The following is a 20,893-nucleotide window of genomic DNA, read 5'->3' on the forward strand; positions in this document are numbered from 1 at the left end:
ACACACAGACACACAGACACACAGACACACACACACACACACACACACACACACACACACACACACACATATCACACTCAAGCACCATTTGCAACATAAGTGTGAGAATGGGTGGAATAAATGAAAAACAGTAGTAGCACTTACTCACTGGGACAGACATTCACATATGCATCATAAATGATGACAGAGGTGATAAACCGTAAACCCATGTGTCAGAACTAACGGGTATAAATGAATAAGACTAATGTAACAGCACCCTGCATGAGTGGATTAAGAGACAGTGGGATCCGAGGCAAAGATGTGCAGAGGGCCGCACCACCTCTCCTCCATAAGAGTAAGACACACAGACTTTGTGGTGGTTTTGCCTCGTTTGTTGCTGTTATTCAATTTTTTTTTTTTGTTATTTTATGTCAGAAATTATTTTTTGACTAACTGGCCAAGGTGGCTGATAGATAAAAAAAAAACATACCAGCCAAGCATCTGTTTCACAGGCCAAAATGATAAACTGTCTTTTGTGCTTCACATACACATTTGTTTTGGTACTCTTCATTGAGATAATAAAGTTGACTGCAAACTGTAATACGAAGCACAGTTTTTTAAATGTAAAACTTATCACCACAGCCCGAGCATTTCAATAAGTTCACTCTGGTAAGCAGCGATGCAGTGCATCCATCTAGGGATTTTATTGTGAAGGTCGGGAATGAAAGAATTGGAGCTGATGTGCTTCTGCTTGACAGTATGGGAGGCAAAAAAGAGTTTAGTGTCTTGGTTTAAACTGTGTTATTATTTTATAACCTTCACGAGTATGGGCACAATGCTAGTTAGCAGCAAACCAGCAGCAAGTGTTAGTTTGGTGATCAGCAGATGTCCTGCATGGTAAACATTGCCCCAAAACCAGGAGCGCTCAAGACGGTCAGGTTTCGCCACACTGGACTCGTGTGTTTGTCAGAGACACAGAGAGTGGAGGAGCATCAGAGCCTGGCGCTCCTACATGACACCAAAACACAACAGCGACTCTCAGCATCGAGACTCTCACGTGACTATTTTGGTGCTAACTTTTACCAGCTAGTGTGCGGGAAACCCCTCCCAGATTTACTCACCAAACGGAAAATCTACCAGCACTTAATGCTTGGCGGGTGTTGATTTCAGACCCTTGTCTCTTTGTAATGTAACTGTCTGAGATAATTTTGTCTTTTTTTGAGGGGTCTCTTTGCAGTTATTTTGTGTGTCTTTGTAGTCATTTTGTTTCTTTTTGTTGTTGTTTTGTATCTATTTTTAGTAATTATGTATCTCTTTGTAATAGCTTTGTGTCTTTTTGTGGTCATTTTGTTTCTTTTGGGTGTTTTGTGTCTCTACATATAATTTTGTCTGATTTGGTCGTTTCCTGTGTCTGTAATCATTTTGTATCTCTTTGTAGTCATTATGTCTCAGTTTGTAGTTGTTTTGTGTCCCTTTGAAATTATTTGTGTTTTTGGTCATTTTGTGTCTCCCTGTACTTGTTTTGTGTCTCTCTATAGTTATCTGTGTCCCTTTGAAGTTCCTTTGTGTCTCTTTGTGGTCTTTTTGTGTCTGCCTGGTTGATACCCATTCATTTGAGTGACATTTTACAACTGAGTGTCAGTGTAGATTTGGGCCGGAGGGTGATACTGAATAAAATTCCACTTCTGCACCTCTTATTGAGTTTTCTAACGTACTAAAGTATTATGTGCTCCTGAAGCTTCTTTGTTTTGACCATTTAGGTTTCATTTTACTTTCTGGTTGCTGAAGATCCTGTTTATTTAGCGTTGTTTGCATAATATCAGACTACAGGCATCTTACCAGTCCAACCACACCGTGTGGGTCCATTGTGTCGTGCAGCTCTGAGCTACAGAACACCTGCCACCTTCTGCACACACAACTACAGTACATGAATACACAAAGAAGGATCTGCTGTATACATTGTTCTTCACATGTAAAATGATCTTTGCATTTCCCTGTTGTATAACATCATCATCACACACTTGGGACAGATGATGCAGCTGTTATAGTGGTGGTGTTGTTGATGGTGTTGTACAGTAGTTGTTGTAGTAGGATGGGGTTTCTCACCACAGCGGTCCCTGATGACCAGGTTGCGTCCTTCCTTCAGGTTGATGGTGAGCAGGAAGGACCTGGGAAGATCCCTGATGCCTTCAGACACACTTGGGGTGTCGTTGCCCATTTCACTCTAGACACAATCACACCAATACATTATCATTATTCATTTCATTCAGGGTTGCCCAGACATTCATTTATTTGTGGCAGCTTGTCACAATACCAACATCTGGCACCATATAGTCATTTTCTATTTTTTTGAGCTGGTCTGTTCACTGGGAGTGCTGCTGGAATAAATGTACCATTCAGTTATTTATTGCACCACACTCTTGGAGTGCAGAGCATACTGGTCGACACAGATGGAGCAGTAAAATGCCAGGCATTGTTTAAGTGAAACTTAACTGTTCGTTACGCTGGCTCTGAAAGATTGTTTTCACTCGCCTTTGCAGCAGCTGCTCCTCTGATCCATCAGTATGAGCTGATCAGTTCTGATTAAATCAGCTGATCAGTTATCTAAGCTGCTGATCAAACACCATGAAGTGTTTTTGTTTATCAATCATTTTAGAATAACATCAATAAAAAAACTGTGGGTCTACAACCAAACCAAATTGTTTGACATTTAGAAGCTTTATTCATTATACTGACATTCGAATTAACATTCCAATGCTCTTTTTGCATTGCTTTTTGTAACAGCCACAAATAACATTTATTCATGAAATAAAGTTTGATTAAAAAAAAAAAAGAATTACTTCAAATAGCGAATTTTGTCTAAAGACCCTTTTTTAGGATGATGACAAACATTTGACGTTTTATTTGAAAACCTCAGTGGAAGCTTTAAATGTAAAAAAGAAAAAAAAGAAAACACTGAGTAGAGACCTAGTTATGTCCACATTTCCCCTCACTACACAAGCCCTTCCTATGAACAAAAGCTGTTACGGGACTTTTTTTTTTTACAACATGTGACACTTGACTGAAGCTCTGCAGTTTTGTTCTTCTTTCACTTATTCAATCTAAAGTGACATATTCCTCAAATACTGGAATTTATCTGTTGCATTATGTCTGTGCCTCACATTTTTGTACTTTTTTTAGTTGTGTTTTGACCATGTTTTTAATATTGTTTTGATACAATATAAAAAGCACACTCTATGGAAGGCTGCATGCATATGTATGCTGTCTATGTTTTCTGTCCATGCAATGGATTATTTAATCACTATTAAGCCTCTCCGCAAAACCCAAGCATCTTTCACAAAATAAACCCCAGTCGCCTGGAGTCACCCGGCTCAGCATCCCAACCCTGCCCAGCCACAAAAGCCAGGATGACACACAGTGAGAGCTGAACTACACACTGCCTACTGTCCCATCATGTCCTGAACACAATAATCTGGAATTAAACTTTGACACGGGCGTGTGTCAGCCAAAGCACAATGCTTGTCAGCATGATGCTTAACAAATAAAAAAAAAAAAACACCAGCAGAGCCACTTGACAGACACAGTCATTTAAAAGATGTAGCTCAAGATAAAAAAAACAATACACTCAATTTTTCTGCATGATATTATCATTTGTGAAATAAATCATTCGGGACACAGTGAATAAAATGGCATCACTTCAAGAGTACAGAATCACCATTCAAAATGAATAGCAGCACTTACATTTTGGTTGTCCCCGTCTTGTAGCCTTTGATTGTTGATGTCATACTGTGGAGACAAAGACAAAAACATGTCAGAAATCTGTCATGTGATATATGAAAAAAGTGTCAAGTCCCAGGTTTCAGTCTGCTGATCAGTTAAAGGTTCAGGAACTGAACTCTCTCTTTGGCATTTCTACCACCAGTGCAAATCCTCTGAGCATTTATTAAAAATTCCTGTATCCTGGGGACTGAACAGCATTACACCAAAGAACACAGTAATGAAAAAAGGGGAATTTGCTTTTCTGCTCTCTTTCTGCCCTGTTGCTCAGTTCAAAGTTACTACATTTCTGAGCCTTTACCTCCATGTAAACCACAAGTGACTGAGCATTTGCCCAAAGGAACAATATTCATGTTGTTTAAGAAAATTTGGTGTTGAAATTAAAAAAAAGGTACAGAATTATTCCTTGGTTACATAACAAGGAGAAAGTGCATCTGTTTCTTGTTTTGGTTGGAGAAAAGCAATTTGCATCTGCGACACGTCTGTCTTAGGAATGAAGACGAGAATGGTGATTTTCCTGTTTGGATTCATGTGTTTTTCAAAAACTCAGTGAGTTCAAGAGATCATGCTCTGGGGACAAAGACAAAGACAAAAATGACTGATAAACTCTGTTTCACACTTTGTACAATACATCTGCTACATACAGATTTACTAAAGTAGTCCTATGCTGCAATAGCACTGCTTGTAGTGAACTGTTTTGGTCCTTATCACTTATATGTGTAAAAATGGTCTAGCTATATTATTTTCATGGCACCAGAATAGTTGGGAGTAGCCATCATTACAGCCAGATTCAACATAAAAACAATGAACCCAAAACTGTTATGTCTGTATGGATATTCTCATAAAATCAATTGTAAGCTAGGACTGGGACACTTAGTTTTATAGTCAAATACTCATATTTGATACACTATAGTCAAGTACATGCACTAGTAAAACAATGGTTTTAAATATAGTTTCCAATTAAAAACCTTTTTAATGAATGTACACATTGTCTGAGGCAGTTATAAATTTGCTTGCAGACTATGAACACAGTCAGGTAAGAAAATATTAAATACTAGCTCTTTGCATAAAGCGTTCATATGCACAGTTTAAGCACAGATTTGTGCATATGCACTGTTTGTAAATGAGACCAGTGTAATTTAGGTCTTTGGGGTGTATGGGGTTCTGTTTCTATCAGTATGTATACTGGCTGTGAAAACAAATATCCCCAAATATGTATGCCTCTGTGCACGAGTCAAATTATACTTGCAGTTTACATCCATGTCTGGTACAACATAGATGCTTCACACATATATCTTCCCTCCTGCAGCACAGAAGATCTATACAGTCAGTTTTGTTAGGTCACAATGACCCTGACCTTTGACCTCCAATCACAAAATTCTAATCAGTTCATTCTTGAGAAAATTCCTTAGGGCCTTCTTTATTATTTATTATTATTATGTTTATAGGAATGAGATGGATGCAAGGTCACAGTGACCATGACCTTTGACCATCAAAATCAGTTTTGTCCATGAGTCTTAGTGGATGTGTGTGTGCTAAATTTGAAGAAATTCCCTCAAGGGGTTCTTGAAATATCGTGTTCATGAGAATGAAACGTATGGACGTGCGGACAACCTGAAAACACAATGTTTCCGGCCTTGCCTATCGCCAGCGCGGAGGCATGAAAATGATTCTACAGGGATTATTTATTAATCTACTGAAGTAAGGGAAGATCTGCCACCCTGAACTGCGCAGTGAGGGCAGACACATGGCACATGACATTATTCTTTGTTTGTGTATTATCCAACAAACAAGGTATTTACTGAGTCATGAACTTCTGAGGTGTTTACTGAGCTGACATAAGTCAGTAGCAAACATGATGAAAAGAGCATCGTGTCAGGCTATGATTGCACAGGTGTCTCTGGACTTTGTTCTGTATTTAAACACGGGCAATATTATCATGACGGTATGCAGACCTAATCATGAATTCAGACTCCTTTGACTCTTTGTGTCCAGTTTTGACTAATGATTTGGGAAATTTAGACTACTGTGATGTTTAAAGACAGGCAACTTACAGAACAATAGTTAAATGGTACCATTGGTCCAACAGGCATGACATTTTAATGTAAAAATTAACTTTAGAAAATTAGGCATACTTAATTAACTTTACTTATGTTACTAATTGTTTGAAAAAGTCTTTGAATGACCAAAAACTACGTTACATTTTAATGCAAATACATTTATAGATGTAGCCTTTGTAAAAAGTTATGAACTGGGACATTAAAACTCCCACTTTAAGTGCACTGGTACTGTAGTGAGACATGCGCTAACTACCCAGAACTTGAGGTAAACACACAATCAAGTCAGTCATTTTGAACCACATAAATTTTGTCCATTTCTTCCCCTTGATGCATGTCTTTAAATCTGTTTATCGATGTCTGTGATGAAGTGTTTTGTAAAGATGAAATAGTAAAAAACTTTCCTATCATGATTATAGTGATCAAACTTATAACGATTATTAGTAGCTTCCCAGTAGTGCCAAAAGGCACCAATAATGTCGGAAAAATACTGATATACACACTGCAATCATTCACCTAGTTCTATATGGAAAACTACCAATAAAATCAACAACACTATGCACTATTTTTTGCACAGACATTAAAACAATAACACGGTCTTACACAGGTTACCCTATGCAAAAATATGAAAAGCATATCAAATGTGCATAACCTTTAAATATAGCCTGTCTTTGAAATGCTTGTTAGAGTCTGTGTCACTATAGAAGAGGACATGGGACCAGTAGCATCACTGGGTTTGGCTGCTGCACACCCAGTCTGTAAACAGGGGAACTTAGCAAAATGGATCCACGCTGCTGTACCTGCGGGACTGTTGTTAACTTTGGTTGATGCTGGACAGTATTTACTGAAAGTTTTTCAAAGCAGAAGACTTAAACACGGTTTTAATGATAACTTGAATCTGAAACAGTCATAGGCCTCTAACTGTCTGTAATTTCACTGCGGTCTACGTGAAAAGAGTGACCATTTCATCCCTAGTATTTGTATGTACATGTGCTTCTGTTTGTCTGGGTGTGTTCATTTTCCTCTGCTGTACTCAGGCCTCTCTTGCAAAAGGTTTTGGATCTTATTACCTGATTAAAGAGCAGTTATATACCAAGTGTCTCAATGTGGCAGTGGTTGCTGAAGGCTTTGTCCATCTAGTGACTTTGAGGAGCCAATAACAAAGTCAGAGATTCGAATCATCAGCCGGAGACCCCTCATTTAACTGAGATAGCTTCAGTTTGAGAGTTGGGTTTTGTTTTGTTTGTTTGTTTTACTTCTGAGGACATTGTGGTCCCCAGATTTTGCTGCGGAGTGAGTACTCTTGACTTTCACATTACTCTTTAGTGCAAGCAGGTGCAGACACGATGCAGCGGCGCAGAGAAAGAGGCTCTGAGATAACATTATCTTTCTTTTACTTTGATCTACTACAAAGTACTACAGTTGATAAAAACTCAAGAAGTCTCCAGTGTAACACCAATAAAGATCGAATTCATGAAATCACGTAAAACAGCATAGTACACCATCATTATGGAGCGAAAATAACTAATTGACTAAACTGCTCAGTCGTTCAACTTTCTGGAATAACGGTAGCTTAAATCACAGATTTCTACAAATGTCTTACAGATGCAGAATTTAGCAAGCTACAGTTTACATAAGTCCCGTTAAAAACTGCTATTACACCAAGAGGGAAACATGATTGACAGGTCTGCTGGGTATCTACCTGACACAAGGTGCGGTTTTTTAACTATCAGGTAACAAAAACAACATGCCAGAAATTGACACCCCCCCATGGCTGCAGTGTTTACACCGTAACAGACATTTCTCTCAGGTCTTGACATATGCAAATATGTATGGCAACAAAACATCTCCAAATACATTCTCATACTTTTGGAGCATTTATAAGAGGGAGTGTTGCACAATTTGCAAATCCTGAGAAATGGAAAGGTTTGTTTCTAAAGATTTATACCTCATGAATGACCAAATAATATTTAGTCAATGATCAATAAATGGCGGTGGATCACTACATCTTGGGCAACCTATCTTTGTCTAAAAAGAAATGTCAGCCCTGAATTTGTCAATCGGATATTTCAGGTATGTCCTCCTAAAAAATTGTAATTTGCGTCTCATTGATCTTTCCTCTATCATTAACAATACAGTGAAAGATCAATTATCTAAGTTATAGCTACCAAGTGTTAAATGTAAACATGCCAGTTTGGCACCCGTGCCATGAGATATGAGTGATTAAATTTCATAAACCGGCTGCATAAAAACACATACGGCATTTGTGCAGTGCTGCTGGACACTATTGATTTTGGAAGGTCCTATAACTTCAGCTTCATCCAGCTCCTCCAAGTTAAACTTTGTACATCCTGTGCAAATACACCTGACACCTGACACCTCACACCCCGGTACAATAAACCTGCAGACATTTCACTGGAAGCACCTTATCTCTCTACTTGTGTGTCAGTGGGAAACTAAATACAATACAATACAAGCTTACTCTACTGTCCTGCACACTTGCAATGATTCCACAAAAGCCTTATACATAAAATAAAACATGATACCAAAGTAAGAGCCCATATTTGAAAACAAATATCTCTCCAAATGCTACCACCCAAGAAGTTTTAATTTTTTTACATTATGATATAGAGACCTTTTGCTTTTATTTGGAGGACTTAACTGTTCTTTTTTAAATTCAATGAACGTTTCAAAAGCAGAGTCCGTACCTGTGAGCTGTCCTGGGACGCCTCCACAGAGGGAGGGTCTGGGCTGTACACGGTCATCATCTCCGGCAGGGCCAGCTCCTCAGGCTCCATGCCCCTGGCAGGTCTGTAGTTTGTCTCCGTAGGGCTCTTCTCCTCCTCACAGATACTGTTGAATGAGTCCTGGGAGGAAGCCCAGTCTGTGTAGTCTGCAGGTACACTCCTCCCAGCTCCTCCACCCACTTCACCCATCGTTAGGCCACTCCTGCCTCCTCCCAGGCCCCGAACAGGCTTGACAAGTGGTGTGGAGGGGTTGCTGTAGTAGGTAGAGTCGTACTGCTGGAAGTGTGTGCGGTAGGTTGTTTGAGCGTACTCTTGCCTCATGTCCCGCATGTCTGGAACGGAGGAGCTCATCCGATGGTCCATGCTGTGTTCCGGCAGCACGGGCTTCTTGCTTGGGCTCATCTTGCCTCGCCGGAGGTGTGGCAGCATCTTCTGGCGGAGATGCTGCAGCACGCCTGGCTTCTTAGAGTCCATGATGGGAGAAGTTTCAGTGTGTGTCTAAGATCTGGACATCACCGACAGCTACACAGCAAAACAGAAAGGGAAGAGTCAGTCACGCTTATTTATATGCAGCTATGACAGACATAACACTGCAATATATCAATGTCTATCCCGACGTGCTTACAATTCCAGACATTCATAACTGACTGACAAACTCTCAGTCTGACTAAAACAGTCTCTGTTGTAAGTGACATGAATAGTTGTGTAGATTTATTAGTCATTTTTTAAACAAAGTAAACAACGTACATCTGAGGAGTTAAGGGATGAGTTGATTAAATCAGCAGCTAATATGAAGATTCCATCCAGTTGTTTGCATGTTGCTGCAGGTTGCATCATTCAATTCCTGCAGTGCATTTTTTTTTAATTTGCATCACAGTAGGGCTGCAACAATGAATCGATAAAATCAATTATAATCGATTATTAAATGTGTTGGTGATGAATAAAATTATCGATTACATCACTCGCTGTGTCACAGGACTGTTTATGTCACATGCAGACTGGAGAAGCCGGTGTTTTGAAGGGGCACGGCGGAGGCAGAGAGGACGTTTCATATAAAAAAACTTCAAAAGTTTGGGAGCACGCTCAGGCGCGCTCCTGATGCACGCTGTGTGAAACAGCCTCAACAAAAAATGACATATGTTCAGTTTTAAAGTGAGGAAACGTAACAACGTATGTTGTCAAAGCTGTCAACATTTAGTTTTTGGATTGTTTCATATTTGATTTTGTAGTTATTTATTATTCATAATTTTATTTTATTTTGACAGCTCAGGGATGTTCAAGCAAACCCCTGTTTATGCACTGCACTTTTTGCACTGTTGTCAATGATAATTGTTTTTGAACAAAGTGTTAGGAGAAAAAAATGCCTGTTTTATTATTATTTCTATTTTTATTAAATCCGATTCAGCGATTAATCGAAAAAATAATTGACAGATTCATCAATTATCAAAATAATCGTTGCAGCCCTACATCAGAATATGTACATGCAATGCAGCTCCATCAGGTCTTCATCAGCCGTAAAATTATCATCCTCCATGAGTTAGGGGTATATAAAACACGGGTGAAATTGATTGAGAAGTGACTGGAATCAATAGTTTTCAGGAGACTGTCTGTTGAATTTCATTCTACCAGCCACTTTGCTTAGTTTAGCTTAAAGACGGGAAACAGTTAACTTGGCTTTGTCCAAAAGTAACAAAATCTCTAAAGCTCGTGAATTAACAATTTATATCTTATTGATTTAATACATATCAAAACAAAATGGCAAGTTGTGGTTTAAGGGTTATGTGTGGGACCATGTCTTGCCCTGGTTGTGACTTTCTGGAGTAACAGTCCAGCACATAATACACCGCAACACAACAAGGTGTCATCTTTACGATGCCATTTTTTTTCTTTTGTTAGTTTGTTAACATATTAAACAAATGAGATAAAGTGTTTATTACTGAGCTTTAGAAGTTACCATTGGGCAGAGTCAGACTAACTGTTTCCCCTTATTTTTAGTCTTTATGCTTAGTTTAGTGAAAGAAGTATTTCTCCAATATAAGGGCACCCACTTCCAGTTCACAAACTTTCACTATTACATATAAACAGGGCACCTAAATATGTTTTTTTAAAACATTTTATGAGAGAAATAGGCAGTGCAGTAACATTATCTTGATTTATATTCAATCATCACTGTCTAGTTTTACAGTTTGACCGGATTTCTGCCTAACTGAGAGCGAGAGAGAGAGAAGGAGGGCCAGGTCAGTCCTTTAAATCAGCTCCATACTCTGTGTTTACGATGGCAGGCAATACGAAAAAAGTACAGTTTGTAGTTCGAGCAAAAGTCCAGGAGATGGTGAAACATTGTCAAATGATGTTAATTACATCATTTATTTTCACATACGCTACTACCCACATTGTTTAGATACAAAGCTGATTGAAAATCATCAAACTAAGTATCCTTTTAACTATCTGCATACTGTAGCTTCATATTAAGTAAAGCTACAGTCTGCAGATACACATACACACAATCTCCTGTTGGTTATAGTATCTAAATGTCCTCACAAACACGGCAACACCAGACTCCCTGAACTCAAACATGAGACCATCCTCCACTCAGCACACACCGTCTTCAGAAAAGACAAAAAGAAATCCTACATCCTAGGGCTGGGCGATAAAATCGATTTTTATCAATTAATGTAGATTGTTGTGGTTTAGGACAATTTTTAAAATGAAAATCTAGATTTTCTCTTTAACTTCTTCCGCTGCTCTCTTTAGGCTTCCGTAGTTCATAATGGGTTATGCCTTTTTAACTCCTAGAGATGTCGTTTTATCCCATTACAACAGACCAATGGTCTACTACTTTAAACACAACGAATTGCACAATGTGTTAACATGGATCTAATGTTGAATGACAGTTAAACGATTTCAGAATTGGTTATTTTCAATACTCTACTGTTTCAACTGCAGAACTCTGAGGGCCTCTACTGACAGGTACACCCAACCAAGAAAGCAAACAGGTGCATTTTCCAAAATGTATAACTATCCCTTCAAGTCCTTTGTTTGTTCTTAAGTCATTCACCAGACATGCGGTCTGTACACAATATATAACAAGAATCACCTTCACTTATGCACACAGTGGTGACCTTCACTTTAATACCAGCACTGACAGGGTATTTACAGAAAATATCTCTCTGTTGAAGCAATCAACACCTGTTCTCCATTTAGGAGGAGATCTAAACAGTGTAATGACAGAGACCATCGCAGACAGATGACACATGATCAGGTCTTAGTACTGACACAAAAGAGCAAAGGAGGAAGACAAGAAGGAAGGAAAGAAAAGTAGCAAGCATCAATGTAAACAGTCCTCTGGAGACTGATGATTAACTCATGTTGCATAAGATAATCATTAAATAATATATCATTCTTCTGGGTCCTATGTCTGATATCAGATTTCAGCAGGAAATCTGATAAACCAATGTTATCTTAAATCAACACATAAGAGCTATGTTATGTCAAAAGCTTTAGAAAATACATTCTCCGTTATGTTTCATCACATGCAAGGTTATCCAGCAGATGACTGTAAACATTTCACTGGACACAACAAAACTCCATGACTTTTCCAAAACTTACAATTTTTGACTAATTCCATGACTTTTCCAGGCCTGGAAAATGTGAAATTGTGTAATTCAATGACTTTGTCAATATCGAATATATATATATATATATATATATATATATATATATACACACTATTTCTGTCAAGCTTAAAGGTTCCCATGTACACCTAAATGTGAATATGAAGTAATCATAAAGTTCATTTCGGTTTAAATATTTATATATTTATATTCTGTCAGACACTGAACATGACAAATATACTGTAGAACAGGCATCACCAACTGATAGACCTATTCAACTAAAATTCAAAGGAGGTCCAGTTACTAAAATTCCCTCCTAGCAAAGGTCTGAACCTCATACCCAAAAATCAATATCACACTTAATTGACCCTTTTACTTTGATTACGATTAATGGACAATTTTTTTGTTTTCTGCCTTTTTTTTGTGATTATATTATATTTTGTGGTGACAATGAAACGCTGTGGAAGCACATACCACCCGGTTATCAAACACTCAGCTGTACTCTAGAGTCAAAGTCGTTCACTGCATTTGGTTCGCTGCAGCGCTATTCTTGTTATCATTGGCTGTTAGTCAAAACATCTGTCAAAACATGGCTGGAATGCGCTCTGTCAACACTTTAATCGACTACGTTTCATATTTCAATCGAGGAAAAGGTACTTCGCAATTGATAACGTTATCATTTTATCACCCAGCCTTACTGAATAGTATTTAAAATGATTCTTTTCTATTCAAATGTCCAGGTAGGTTTGACAGTAGGTGGCTTTCCATTACAGATTTATGCAAAACTTAAGCGAAATTTTCCAAATGTCAATAAAACTCAATGTAAAATGACTGCGTTTCCACTGAGTGATGTGTGCGACTTCTGTCATGATGTTATGTAACTTCTTCTCTCGCGAGAACATTAATCAATATTAGGCAGCCATGTATGAGGAATTTCTGAGTGATAAGTCCACAGTTTCATAGAGGAATTGTGGATTCAAATCTCTGGATGATCCGCTGAACTTTTGAAGGGTAATGTGATGCAATAACAGCTCTTGTAGCGCCTGCTGCATCATGCTGGAGGGAGCCAGTTCCTACCAACAAGCACATAGACATAGCATCATGTGACTTAGAAAAACGAAAAAAGTTTTTTGCAATGCATGTTTTTTCTACACTGAGGTGTTTCCATTACGCATATTTTTCATTCACAATTTCAATTTCTGCAGTTTGAGGGTTAATGTAAACCCAACTAGTGGGCCAGTGTGCACAACACAAGTAAGCAGCTAAATTGACATCACTCATCGATTTAATTATTTACACATGTGCTTTTCCTCCTGTGACATGTCAAAATGCCTTACAGAGCACATGACTGAAAAATGCTGTCTGTTTGAACATGACTCTCAAAGCTCCCTAGCAAATAAGTAGGGGGGGAACATACAGTTCAGGAAGAAGGCAGGAAGTCCTTCATCCAGAACCAAGTGGTCACATGAAAATATTTCTTGGGTAAAGGGGCAAAGATCCCTGCGTATTGTCTTATAGTGAGCTATATGTATGCACATCTATGTGTGACATCATCAGATCTCTCCTTTGGACGTAGCTGTTTTATCACTGTTAAGCCGATGCAATGTTTTACTCTCCTGACCTGATGCTGAATCTGTAACAAAAAACACAATCTTTTTGAAAGACTGCACAACATCTCGACAGCAGACCCCACAAGATCAGTTGAATCTTTCACGTCAAGTCAAGTCAATTTTATTTATAAAGCCCATTATCACAAAACACAGTTTGCCTCAGAGGGCTTTATAGCGTACGACATCCCTCTGCCCTTAGACCCTCACATCGCCTAAGGACATGGGACTCTAAACCTTTTTTTTCCAGTTGTTTGTAACCTTATCAAGGATTATTCTACAAACATGAGAGCAGGAACAAAATACAAACACTACATAGCCATGGCCTTGCTAGCTACAGTAAATCAACACTTCACTGACACTTCAACCAACAAAGCCAAAACGCCCTAAACCACAACTCTGGCATGTGCTGCATTGTAGGTGCAGTTCATGCCCTGCAATTATGCAGAAACTGCAAGGTGAACATGAATGAAATGGTATGATGCTATAGTAAAAAACAATGCAAACGTACATTTGAAGCGACACTTCTGACTGGCGTTGACACAATACTGGAATTTCTAACTTCTAACTAAATATATTAATATATGTAACCATTTTCATTGCAATTATAGCAAGGCTATAACATGACAACAACCACTTCTCTTTTCTTGATGTCTATGAACATTAATAATTACATATTTTTGTATTACTGAAATTAATTTTCTAAAACAACCATAAACTGCACAACAAATAAATAAATAAAACTTTGCTGCAAAAGTCTATATGCAACTGGAGTAAGTGTGACGAGTGACGAGAAAATTGCACTGTGAGTGAAAGTAAATGGAGCGGCGTGTTTGGAAACTCACTGTCGGAGAGGAGAGAGAGAGAAAGTGATATTGATATGGAACTGTGTCAGATATTAAGAATCTGTATTGATACTGTAAATCAATATTCTTCACAACACCTTCTCTTACTCAGGGCGATGGAGGAAGTATTTCATAAAATGCTGCTGACCTGCTTTGCATCATCATCATACTGTCGAACCTTTTGGAGGTGTGTCTAATGGGATTATCAGTACAAACATGGTGTGACAGAGGTATGTCATTTTTGGAATACAGCCACTACTATGTCATCAAGGCTTGTTCCTGAAACTGTGTGTGTATCAAGCTGAGTCACCCATCATTCATTCAGTTTAGTGCAAAGTCTCCCTCATTATGTAAAACATCTCCATTTAGACTGAAATGAACAGGAGGAAGGAAGACAAAGCAGTCAGTGCATATTGTGATGCGTCACTAATGCTTTAAGCTGTCATCTCTCTAAATGATCTCTGCAGTACAAACGGCAGCAGTACCTGCCCCGCCGCAGCTTCTAACAAAACCTGATTTTGTAAAGCAGCAGCCTCATAAGCCTCTTACTGAGCCCCATACTTTGTACGGTCATTAACTGCGACCAGCGACCTGCCATGTTATCAGCTGGGCAGAGGAAGTGGAGGAAGAAAGGGGGAGGGGACAGATGAAAGAGTAAGACAAGAATCAGTGTTTACACAACCCACAGAGATGATGACAGATGTTAAGAAACATAGGACTGCACGATATGTGAAATATATATATACATATATATATTCAGTTATTGACATAAATGGGATCATAATATGATTCATGATGACAGAATTTTGCAGCATTGGTCATTTTTGCATTTCATTTTCACTGACAAAATATAAAAAATATGATGATGTGATTCTGGATGGGGTCTGTAGCACACAAGCATGTTACAACCCATCTGAAAAATCATTTTTAGGCCATAGCATTGGTTGCATGGTTTTCCTTGATCAAAAAAGTGATGCTCCTCCATTACTTGGCCATATTGCATTTCGATAATATTTCAATTAACCCTTTCATACCTGAGCAAAAACACGGGAAGAAGGCAGCGAGCACCAAAACAAGAAATGGCACAAAACTGAAGGGCTTAAAAATATAACAATTTAGTGACATAATTTTAAATAAGTAATTATGATTATCAGAAATATAATTTTCCCCTTGCATTTTTCTTTGTTTCCCCTATATATTTCCCTAGCTTTTTAAAAATAATTTTCTACATTTACAAGTTTCTTGCAATTAATGAAACATTTATTACCAAGTTGCGAAGTGCCTTTTTTCCTTGTTTTTGAGAAAATCACATCAATTTGCTCAGGATTCAAAGGTTAAATTACTTATAAAAGGTGTGTAAAAGCAGCACAAGGAAAGTGATGTTACTCCAGGTTAACGGGTTAATTGTGCAGCCCTAAAGTGAAATAAATAAATACAGAGGTAAAGAGTCCAAGTATTTTAAAATGTGACATCTAATCTCAGACACTAATAATAAATTACAACATCAACAATAATTAATCAAAGTTTTCACTGACATTTTTTGTCGCAAGGGGATTTTAGTACGGACAAACCGTTTTCCCAGGAATTAGTCTACACCCACTTATCTCTAGATCCAGTTTGCAGAGAATGAGTGAACTAATGACTCAGATATCCTAGATTCAGAATTCTCTATCCTGACCCAAATACAGGGATTAGATGGTTGATGACTGAAAGGCTGAGAGAGACAGCAGGCAGAGGAAAAGGATGATGGCCTGACAGCGGCCTGACTGCAAATCTGTCTATTTATTCAAGAGACGACTGACCGAGAGGAACAGTTTAATCTTAAGTATACAAATTTGTCATGATCCTGTCCATTAGTGTTTCAACAGATACATTGTGTTGAAATGACAAAAGACTGAGGCTTTATTTAACCAAAATTTTTATGTCTTTAAAGTCACAGTGACATGAAAAATACATTTTTCCAATGTTCATGGCTCAAAACATCCATTTTGAGAATTTTATGTCAATATATTTTCTTTTGCTGCAAAACATTATATTATTTTTGATGACTACTCTCAAACATGGGGGTGGGTAAATAAATGTATCCAATGAAATATGATGGGGGGGGGGGTTAACCCCATTCATCATATAAAGATTTATTGGAGTTCAGTTAGTAGAGCAAGGCATTAGCAGGAGGTGTGTGTTTGGATTCCAGCTGGCAAAAAACTTTGTTTACCTTTCCAAAAATGATGGTTGAGGTCTAATTTACTGGTATTAACATCCTTCCAACAATCCTCTGCAGCTTCAGAGCTCTGCATCTCTGCATCTCTCTATAGCTCTATATACCGCGCAGCTACTGCTGTGATCCGATAAGCCACGCTTATCAATATTTTTACAATAATAATGGATCAAATAACAACATCTTAAAGGGAAACCAGTGTTTTTCAACATTGAACTCTACGTCCCCATGTTTTGGTGTCTTAGAGACTAAAAAAGAAAAGCATTTTTTTAAATTGGTCCAGTATTGAGCAAGCCTGTTGCAGTCAGCAGCCACAGAACAGACTGCAATGTAACCACTTGGGGCATGTTTGCACCATCAATTGACAATTTATTGCTTGTTTTTGCCTCTGACAGGCTCATACTGTCAGTGTAAGTGTGTCTCATACATAAGGGATCCCTGCAGAGAAATGAATCATTTTTCTTTACCCCTTACTTGTCCGAGTCTGTTTTGTTATTATGTGTAACCAAGTCTGGTCTGAAATCTTGCAGACTTTTTTCACACAGCCAAAATCAGCTAGATATTCAGCCATGACATTGAAAATCTTTTAGATTTCTTCTTTTAGAGAACACTAAGCATGCATGACTATGCATAAAATGCATGCATTACAGCCATTTAAGTGGTCACAGTGCTTTCTCTAAATACCGAACCAATATCAAAATTTGTTGGCTCCGTTAGTCACTTTGACACAAAAACATCTGAAAATAGGATCCATGTTAAAAAAAAAAAATACAGAAGTTCCCCTTTAAGTGAAAATGTTTGCTCATAGTGACAAACCACAAGCTGTAAATAGGTTTGTGTGTCGACTTTATGAGGTTTTAATGCGTCAGTGCTGTGCTGAGTTAAACATCATCACGCACTCACACACTCATGGCATGGCCATAATGGCAACAATTCTGTGTTCAGTATTGAACCGCCATTCTTCAGATTAGCTCTACCTCCTACACCACGGCCACCCGCTATTACGTTAAATAGCAGATAATTGAGACACGATCTAAAGTAGTGACGTCTTGTGCTTTTCCATTTTAAAATTCCCCACTTCATTATTCCAGATCCTTTAAATATAACCAGGCTTATATTCCTATTTTTAGCTGAAACTGAAATCTTGACTGGCTAGTTCAACCCAATGCTGTGGTGATCCAGAAAAGGAGCCTTGCAGGGAGCACCAGTTTGAAAACAGGAAATATCTTTTACCTACTATAATCATTGTTACTCAGCAGAGGACAAACCAGTTAACCAGCATCCCTGCCTACAGGGATTAAAGCTTGCATTTCTTTCTCACCATCACATTTTATTGGTTGGGTGTTTTACTTCTTTATTACTACTGTACTTCCACTCGTGTCAGAGCATCTTACAATCCATTTAGGCTTACATTCTAGAATCAACAACTTTATACGAAGGCATCTGTTTTTACAGTGCTCCAGCTTTTTTGTGTGGCCACTCAGACATAACCCTTTTCCACCAACACGGAACTGGTTCCATTCCAGGTCCCGCAGCTAATTCTAAACCAAACAAAAAAAAGAGGTTCAGATCCCCAAAAAACTGGTTCTCAGCTGGAACCAAAAACCAGCAGGTTTTCCTTGACCTGAAGTGCAAACCATGACAACATCAGTGGACGTGTCATATTCTCCAGACTGGAAAAAGAGGACGGAGAGGACAACAATGAAGAAGTCAAGTGAGAAAGTGTCAGACAAAAAAATACGGGTCACTTGTCTCATTTATAGTTGGTTCTTGCTTCTTGGCTAAAAAACAAATATCTGTAATAATGAAAGTTTGCAGGTAATCAATGTAATTCCCCATTGCAGAAAAAAAAACAAAAAAAATTCATTGATTTTATTTTCCTAGAAGGCTGCAAGTTATTATTATTTTTTTAATATTAATAATTTATATAGAATAATTATTTTTTAAAAATTACATTTGGCGTCTGTGTACTGATTACAATATTGCCATGCAAAATACTGCAATACAAGGCTGTAACTTTTCCACCACTCCTATTGTTTCTTGTGTTTATTGTTAAAAGTTTTGATGTATTGAAGGCATTTAGAAAATCAAAACTGTTGTGCTGACATAGATCTTAGCTGTGCTCCGTACACATCACTCTACAGTCTTTATACAGAGACCCTCCCTGTCAATAAACACTCTGAATAACCAGCTCTGAACTATTACACCAGCAAACAGGATTTACAGAGAGCATGGTGGGAAACAAACGTCTACAATAACCATGTGACCACTACTGAAGTGTCCTTGACCATAGCTACATGATTTGGCTATCAAATGAGTTGAGCTTAAACCTAATGTTTACTGTAGGTATGGTCCCAAAAAAACGGTCCATTGCTGATAAACAAAACCCTGATGATATCATGTAACTGAATAATACAACCAGGTGGCCACACAGCTGAGAGGGCCATGACGTTGATCTGAGAACTGCAGTGAAGCCAGAGGGGTCAGCCAGACTTAAGCTGGACTAAACAGATACAGTTTGAATACACAGACTCCACAGCTGGACAGATATGGGTCAAACCAAACCCGCGTTCCAGTTTCTCAATGGGGATAAATAAAATTTTCTTCAAATCTAGATTTAAAAATACAGTCCTTTTCCAGTTTAGATGGCAAATGACATCCCGTGTACAGTACATGTCCAATGCCAGCGCTATCTGTGGACATGTGAAGGCTGTAACGCAGTGCTCGCTGGGTTCAAGGTGGCAGTGATGATAAATCCATCCCTTCTGCAGAAAACCTTGTCCAGAAACTCAACTCACTAACCTCATCTGCATCACATTTCAGTCAATTATCAATTATTTCAGCATTGAACAAACAAGATAGTGAACCCAACATGATGATGGGTGAAAAAATTCATAAAGGAAACACAAAATGACCAAGACGAGTGTTCTGAAGTAAGTTAAAAAAAGAAAGGCAATAAGTAAGAAAGTTGCAGTATATTTTATGGAAACATGTTGGACAGAAGAGAACAAACACACCAGTTAACCTTGAGTACCTGTGTACAAATTCTATCACTTAAAAGTCAGCAATTCTGAAATTCAGATATATTATCTCATGAATTTTACTGTAATACACATTACCCTTAAAAAGCTGTTGATTCTACTGATAACAAATCTCTTTGGAATTATGTAATACAAGTGGATAAAAAGAAAAATGCTAATAAAGATGACTTCTATTGTTGCTATATGAGAATAGAGAGTGGCCACTGCAAAGTTGAGAGAACACTATAACAGAGATATAAATTGATGAAGTGCTGTAGCGGAAACAAAAACTGGAAAAACATACATCTATGAGGCTGCATCTGACGATTATTCTTCATTATTGGTTAATCTGTTGATTATTTTCTCAATTAATCAACTAGTTGTTTGGTCGTAAAATATCCTGTTTCGTCCACAGTTCAAAAATATTCAGTTTACTTGCATAAAGGGAGTAAATAAACCAGAAAATGATAACAAGTAAGAAGCTGGAATCAGAGAAATTCGATCTCTTTTTCTTTAAAAATTCCTTTAACCGATAAATTGATTACAAAATTAGTTGGCGATTAATTTAACAGTCAGCGATAAGCAATAAATTGTTGCAGCTATACATTTGGGATTGTATTGCCAAAATTAAGCCAACTAGGACAGCAAAGAGATTCTGTATGCAGTGAGCCTCAGCCGCTGTTATTAAAGGTGCTTGGGCAGGTTGACACATGCACTGGACTGTACAAAAACTTTGCACCTCTACGGATGATTTCTACTTTCCCAAGTGTAAGGTCAACACCATCTGAATAAGAAAAGACACTGATTTTACAAAGCACCTGATAAAATGCAACTAACAGATGGTAGCGTTTTAAACATGATACTGGGTTAATCCATGTTACACATAAGCACTCTTGACTGGATCCTCTTATTTTAGAGATCTAGAGATAACGAGCAATGATCTTGTCTGGCCAAATGGGTAGATAACAAACGCACCTGTACAATGTGATATTACCTCTGTATGAATTCTAATTCTAATAGCAGATACCG

The 20,893-nt window shown here is 38.0% G+C and overlaps 1 protein-coding gene across 3 annotated transcripts in view; it reads right to left on the reverse strand.

Annotated features, from left to right (window-relative positions):
• LOC121941378 (multiple C2 and transmembrane domain-containing protein 2-like) overlaps nucleotides 1-20,893 on the reverse strand; it is a 51,380-nt gene that overhangs the window by 29,328 nt on the left and 1,159 nt on the right. For all 3 annotated transcript variants that reach the window (XM_042484178.1, XM_042484169.1, XM_042484185.1), the window contains exons 2-4: nucleotides 8,522-9,082; nucleotides 3,721-3,765; nucleotides 2,086-2,203 (exon numbers count right to left, since the gene is read on the reverse strand). In XM_042484178.1, coding sequence (XP_042340112.1) covers nucleotides 2,086-2,203; nucleotides 3,721-3,765; nucleotides 8,522-9,034 — 676 coding nt within the window. In that variant the 5' untranslated portion in view covers nucleotides 9,035-9,082. The remainder of the gene's footprint in view (nucleotides 1-2,085; nucleotides 2,204-3,720; nucleotides 3,766-8,521; nucleotides 9,083-20,893) is intronic.

Source organism: Plectropomus leopardus, chromosome 1, assembly GCF_008729295.1.
Source record: "Plectropomus leopardus isolate mb chromosome 1, YSFRI_Pleo_2.0, whole genome shotgun sequence".
Taxonomy (NCBI): domain Eukaryota; kingdom Metazoa; phylum Chordata; class Actinopteri; order Perciformes; family Serranidae; genus Plectropomus; species Plectropomus leopardus.